This window comes from Plectropomus leopardus, chromosome 22 (assembly GCF_026936395.1).
Source record: "Plectropomus leopardus strain MGB_pleo_1.0 chromosome 22, ASM2693639v1, whole genome shotgun sequence".
Classification (NCBI taxonomy): domain Eukaryota; kingdom Metazoa; phylum Chordata; class Actinopteri; order Perciformes; family Serranidae; genus Plectropomus; species Plectropomus leopardus.
In genome coordinates this window covers 6389306-6396474 of record NC_142197.1, presented here as the reverse complement: position 1 = coordinate 6396474, position 7169 = coordinate 6389306, and the positions used below count along the sequence as shown (strand labels likewise).

Below are 7169 nucleotides of genomic sequence, written 5' to 3'. Positions count from 1 at the left end.
CTGAGTCCATAGATCAGGGTTTATTTTTAGGAAAGGCGCCTCACTCCCTTTGACTCCACCCAAGTTTTCTCATTATCTGTAACAGGGCCGGCACTCAAAGAGATAACGGCTGAATGCCTCCCACTCTCCGACTCGGAGAAGTGGATGAGTGTCACATTTTTAGATCTGCGCTGCAAATAACACAAATCCATCAAAGATTCTGTGAATGAACTTTCACAAAATCCGTGTTATTAGTGAAACCTCTCTCTGAGGTTATTAAGTGAAAATGCAGCATCCAACTGCATCGGCCACAACAGTGCTTTAGAGCTCCTGTTTGCTCGATGTTAGATACTGACACAGATGGAGCCCTCTGTCCACACTTTGCATTCATTTCATTCATATTTGTCCAATTCAGATTTATTTATAAAGCACATTTAAGAGTTGACCAAAGTGTTGTACACCAATAAATAGATAAATCATAGCATAAATAACATTAAACATAAATGGGACATAAAATACTGAATTGATTGTAAGCACAGCTGTCAATCATGTTGGAAAATCCCCTTTTTGTTGAACTGAATAATTCGTTAAATCCCGACTTATCATAAAAATGATCAGCTGAACAAACATCAGGGGGATGAAAACTACCTTCAGTGACAAAAACCATCTTTGGGAAAAATATATTTGGTGTGTACTTTGAGTTTTTAGTTTGGCCTATGTCCCATTCACTAACATGGAGGGGCAGGCTTTATGACCTATACTGCAGCCAGACACCAGGGGGCGATCAAGACTTCACTTTGGGGAAACTGTCGTGTTGTCCATCTTTCTATGTGATAATTTGCATATCAGTGCCTCGAGTCTGGATGAATAAGCTGATGTTATCCAGTCTTTGTTGTGGTTTGTGCCGGTCTCCATTTCTTAGTTAAGCTTAGTTTTCATTATTGCTGCACACTAATCTTCACTTTGGATTTTTTCTCGGGAAATTCAGCCCTTGAGTCCTTTACATAGAAGTCATTGAGAGGCTGTTAGAGGCAACCGAGAAAGTCGAGGAAGGTCTCAGTTATGTTAATAAATAAAATAATAAAATAATGAATGCATGTAAAAACTTACATCCAGAACCCTCTTTTCATATAAAGGCTATGTTTGGAGAAAAATAGATATCAATGGTAAACCTGCCTGAAAGTCAACGCATCCTTGGGACCAAGCTTGACGCACACAAATCTAACACCTTGAGGCTCGTACCCTTCTGCACAGTTAACTTATAGTGCTATTATCCTTCATGAAATGAGCTCTGTGACAGTAAGCACCTATAGCAGGTTTAAATCACAGCGTCGGGAGAAACCTGCTCGTATATTGAGTTAATGGCAGAAACGCTCCGGGATTGAATATCACTGGAAGGCCACGCAGAGTTATGACAATGGCAATGACTTGCACTTTTTTAGATTAATTATATTTCCTCTAAGCTGGGATCATTACGCAGGAGAGCTGCAGGACGGAGATGAAATAATGATGCCAACTGTATGAAGATCAGAAGTGATACTTGACTCTGCAGAATGCAAAGTGAGTTGTTTGCTGTCTTTGGAGCTTTCCATCATTTCACACAATCTACCTCAGCAGATGGAGTTTGAAATCATTGAATTGTAGATGTAAAAATTTCCATTTTTTTCCGAGAACTTCAAGGACTTTTCATCGATGAAACCACCAGGGTCCAGCATATCCTCGGAGAAGGTCATTTTGACCATCAAACATTCAATAAAAAACTGAATATTTATCTACAGATCCCTTTTGAAAATGAAATGACAAAATTTAAAAAACAACCAGAATGGAATGCATTTAAATAAATTTACTTAAATACAAATTACAAGTAATTGTAAATTCTTGAGTATTTCAGTTTTGTGCAAAATATAAGATGAGAATATAAAGTATGATACATTTACTTTCCTGCTTGCTTGAACCCAAACGCCAGAATAAATGTTGGCATTATATGTTTCAGTAAAACCAGGAACACTTTACATGTGCACATTATTATGTAGCAAATGCATTAAAACCGCTGTGTGGTATGTGAAGGACATTTTAAAAGGCCTGGACTAAAATAATTTTATAGACAACTGAATGAGGACATAAAGGTGATGTTTTCCTGTAAAAAGATACAGGATCAAGGTGTGAAGGTGATTACAACTTTCGGTATTCAGATTTCTTGACCACAACCCCATCATAATGGAGAGAAATAAACTTGTCAGGCATGTTGTGTTCAACCTTCCCTTTAGCTGGAATCAAGAGAGTACATCAGACAAACAAGGAGTTTCTCCTGTGATCAGAGCGGGTTGGATGAGTCACCCGGCGCCAGAGGGAGTCAGTCTGTGGGATCTGCGTGGGAGAGCTCACTCGTCAAACAAACGCTCGTCTGCACAAATGTTGCACTCCAACTGTGCAATTATCAAAGGCCTATTGAAGACAAGAAATCTCTGACATTGTGCTGAGTCCTTTATACAGCCGACACACACCTGTTGATGGCATAAACTGCAAAAATGGTGCTTTCAAGGTCCTTCTAAACTTTGCTCAAAGGCAAGAGTGTGCAGTTGAAAAATTGTCGGTCAGAACATTTTCAAAGGATTCATTCTGAATTATTTCTATATGAAATTCCTTTATGAGAAAGATCACTGTCATGTTGCACACTTTACAAGGACACCACACTTTCACACACCTGTTGGGCAGCAACTAACGATTATTTTCATGATTAATTGATCTCTCTTTTGCTTGCATTATGAAAAAAGTGCATTTCTTTCACGTCTTAAAACTTACCTTGAAAAAATAAACTTTTACTAATTTTAGCACATTGTTTTTTTTCAGTCTGTCTTTTTTAGTATTGTTATTGTTTCTATCTTATTTTATCATTGGGTATTATATTATTTTCTTGTATTATTTTAATTGTTTGATTTTGTTTACCTCACCGCAGTCCATAGGACGCTTTATTGCCAACATTTCTTATTTGTGTTATTATTAGTATTTATTTTTATTATTATTACCATATTGTATTTTTTTCTTGTATTTGTCTAACACCTGAAGTATTTAAGCATGGGTTCAAACATGTAAAGCACTTTGTTACCTGTTGTTATTTATGTGGGGAGAAGTTAGTGGAAAAATAAATATATTTGGGTCTTAAAAAGAGGCTAAAAAGACAAAAAAAAATGGGTTTTTTTTACTTTAACTACATAAAGCACTTTGTAACTTAGTTTATTATTATGTATTATAAGCTAATCACTCCTTTTACATGATTTAAAACCTATAGAAAAACAAAGTCACACCAAAAACAGAATTTACATAATTTAATGTACTTAAATTATTAGTCTTGAAAACCATGAAATTACAGAAATATTGTAAAAATAGTATTTGAAAGGCTCAAAAGTATGATAAAGTGATGTATAAAATACCACAAACACCTTTAAAAAGTATCATAAATCTCCTGAATTAAAGGACTATACATTGTGCTCGTGCTGAGCTCCTCGGTTGCTTCGGCTGTTGTCGGAAGTGCTCGGGTGTTCTCGGACTCACCCGGTGTGCCAGAGGGCAGAGCGAGCGCCGCGGCTCTCAGCGCTCGAGACCAGCGCCATTCATCTGAGAGCACCGCGGGCACACCTGGTCGAACCGAGCAGAGCAGTTTAACGACTCAAACGGCTCCAAACAGGTGAGTTTTTACCTGACTTCTTCATTTCAGTCAACTTTTGCACACTTTACGGTACTTTTATTCGAGAAAACATAATTAAAGATACACGAAGACTTGCAACTTTTGCGCATTTAAGCTAACAGCAAACTTTAGGAACCTGTTGTTATTGACGGCGTGAGCCGTTAGTGGAAAAATAAATGCATTTGTGTCTTAAAAAGAGGCCAAAAAGACAAAAAACGTTTTGTTTTTGACTTTATTTTACTTCTACCTGTCAACAGCACCCGGGTTAATCACTTGAGGAATGCGGTGCCATTAGGACCAAACTTCATATCAACTTTACGTTAATTTTAACAAACTCGTCAGAAAGGGGATCATGGCAACGGGTGGATTTAAGTCCAACGCCACGACAGACTTTTTGGAGGAGTGGAAAGCAAAACGGGAGAAAATGCGAGCCAAAATGCTGGGGGACATAGCCGCAGCGACGGGTGCTCCCCTGGGTGCCAGCAACCCAAACAGCAACACCGGTAACCGCCACGCCGCCCCGCTGACCACCGAGCTCACTAACAACGGCAGCCCGGACCGGAGCGCCTCCGCGGGGAGCTACCTCCCCTCCTCCTACGCGGTGGCTCGGTCCTCCTCCGGCTCTGCTTTAAAGAGACCCGAGGAGGAAACGCACCACCTTGCTGCCTGCACCGCTTCACCCACAGCCGCCACCCCGCCGGGAAGCAACCTGAAGAAGGCCCCGCCTCAGACGGACAAGTCCCCGGACTCCAGCCCCATGGCGTGCAATGACAGTGACAAGGGGAGCCCATCACCCAGTAAAGTCAAGGAGAAGAACAGCACTGGTCCCAGTGCTCGGAAGGGGAAAGGGCAGATTGAGAAGAGGAAGTTGAGGGAAAAGAGGAGATCAACAGGTGTTGTCAGCATACCATCCAATGAGGTGAGTCAGCCTTGCTTAATGTCATAATAATGTGAAAAGTAAATCCTCTGAAGGGAAAGCACCTTTACTCCAGGACAGCTTCACTTAAGCTGGAAAGGAGATTGTTTTTGTCGCAATGAGTCAGGAGTTTTTGTTTTATTAACTCTGCTGTGGGGTGATATGGGAAGGAGGCCCATGTTGTGATGGGGGCAGCTGTCAAAACTATTACAAAGACCAGGTGACAAGTAGGGCAGGGTAATATAACAACTATTTATGATATATAAGTACAATACGTAACATTTAAATCATTTTCCAATATTGGATTCATTTAATAGCATGGAAAACAACACACACACACACACATATTTTTACTTGTTTTAAAACTACAGTGCATTAAGGCCCTCTTGATACTCAAATCTGTGTTCAACCATGCAAAGCACTTTGTAGCTTTGTTTTGAAAAGAGCTTTGTAAATAAAGTTTATTATGATGTATGATAAACAAATCACTCCAGATACAGGATTTAAAAACAGAATTTACATAATTTCTTTTACCTATATTATTAGATCATGCACTCAAAAAACATGAAATTACAGAAATATTATGAAGTTAACATTCAAAAGGTTCAAAAGTATGATGAAGTAAAATACAAAATACCGTACTTTCTGTATCAGTCAAGCAAAGAAGAAATGAAGTTCATAGACTTCAATCAATCATGGCTAACGCCATGGCCAGTGTGTATTCGTATAAGTAAATCAAGTATCAAGTTGTCAACATACAGGAGGGTGTATAGGGGTCAGGTCAGGGGTCATTTTTTGTGGAAGTTAACAAGTTATTCATGAAAGGTTGTTATCGTTGCAATTTAGTGTGATATTTGATATGGATGTGCATATTAAGGTTAACTTGTGCTGCTGTAGTTTGCCTTTTTCCTTTCTAACTTTATGTTTCTTGGTGTTATTCTCTTTAACATCTTGGGACCAGGTTGCAAAAATGTTCTCACTTTAACACATTGTCCCTGGATTCGGTGTTGTAGATCCATAAATAATTCAAAATCAAAGAAAAGCTCTTGTTTTCCCAAAAGTCTCCAAATTCCTCCCATACATGTGTCTGCTTTAATAGACCCTGTGTAGCAAGAGAAACATTAGCAGCTCTCAGATGTTGGGAAGATGGAGAAACAGGGAGGGAGGGGTTGTCGGCTGGCGGTGGAGTTGGTGGTGTGTGTGTGTGTGTGTGTATTGGGAGGCAGTGTTCATTGTTATTGAATTTAAATCATGTCGCACTCTTGCCTAATTCCTGTGGTTTAGACACATGCAGGAACTCTGATATGAAGCCGTGGCTGCCAACAAGCACTTCTTGCCAGTACTGTGATTAAGTAGACTTTGAAACAAAGCGCTCAGATTTTACAGAAATTGTTGGAAGAAATGTTTTGTCATTAAGGTGATGGTGGCATTTCTCCATAACCACCCTGCTTCCCGTATCCCCTTCTCTTATACTCGATAGCCCCCTGTAACTCGGTGCCCTCGGGGCAGCACAACTTGGAGTTTGACCAGTTTTTCAGTTGGCGCTCCACATCCTGTTATTAGGTGCTCAGCAGTGCCGAGCAAAGCCGTTTGAAAGCTGGTCACAATCCAGGCTGTAATGCCGGGCTTCAGCACTCTGGGCTGTGCCAGATATGTTAGGTCGAGCCCATAGGCAGCTGATTATGTAGTAAAGTGGACGGACAGACTATTATTGGGGGGAGGTGGGAAGTAATCTGATGAAGTGGTGAGCTGATTTGAGGCAGAAAGAAAGAACTGGAAGTCTTTGATCCCAAATGGTGTGCTGTGGTTTTACAATAGAGACAGCGCCAGCTCCTTATCTGTGAGATATGTTGGCGGTTTTTGGGTGTCTCGATTGTGTCGAGATCACGTGAAACATATCAGAAACCTGAATAAGGTCTCAACCTGGTTATGAGAAACTGAAATATACTAATAAGACCGCTTTGGTTGGTGGGTAGAAAGGTTTGTAATAATGCAGGTAAGTTCTTTATCAGTTTGAGTTACATAATAGTCAGTAAAATAAGATATATGATCATAGCACTAAAAACAAAGTGAAGGTTGATTAATGAATCATTTGGTTTTGGACTTTCAAACAAAGTAATAAGAATACTTGTTAGTTGCAGCCGCTAAGTATTCATATTTGATTAGCTGAAGCTAGTAAACGTGGCCTTTTGCCTGATAAATGGTTGAAATTTTTTTCAGCTATCAGAAATATTTGCAATTTCCTGTCAATTGACTAATCAGGTGTGGGCGATACGGAAAAAAAATCCAATATCATAATGGAAATGTGGATTTAATGAATAAATGGATGAAAAGCAAATTGTAGAGCAACTAGAAAAGTCTGGTAAATTCAGAAAATTTTTATTAAAACCAGGAAAAGATGACATTTTTAATATCACAATATCCAAAATCTAAGATGATTTGTAGTTTCATATCACGATTTTATATCAATATATTGCCCAGCTCTATGACTAATCAGTGAATTGTTTGAGCATTCACTTTTTAAAAAAAAACCCAAAAATGTTTATTCTCTTATTAAATTAATGCAGTGTACATGCTTAATTTACAGTG

The 7169-nt window shown here is 39.2% G+C and overlaps 1 protein-coding gene across 1 annotated transcript in view; it reads left to right on the top strand.

The window, feature by feature from the left end:
* Nucleotides 1-3503: 3503 nt before the first annotated feature.
* Nucleotides 3504-7169, top strand: part of pawr (PRKC, apoptosis, WT1, regulator) — an 80948-nt gene continuing 77282 nt past the window's right edge. Inside the window, exons 1-2 of the mRNA XM_042511273.2 lie at nt 3504-3664; nt 3922-4583. Coding sequence (XP_042367207.2) covers nt 4017-4583 — 567 coding nt within the window. The 5' untranslated portion in view covers nt 3504-3664; nt 3922-4016. The remainder of the gene's footprint in view (nt 3665-3921; nt 4584-7169) is intronic.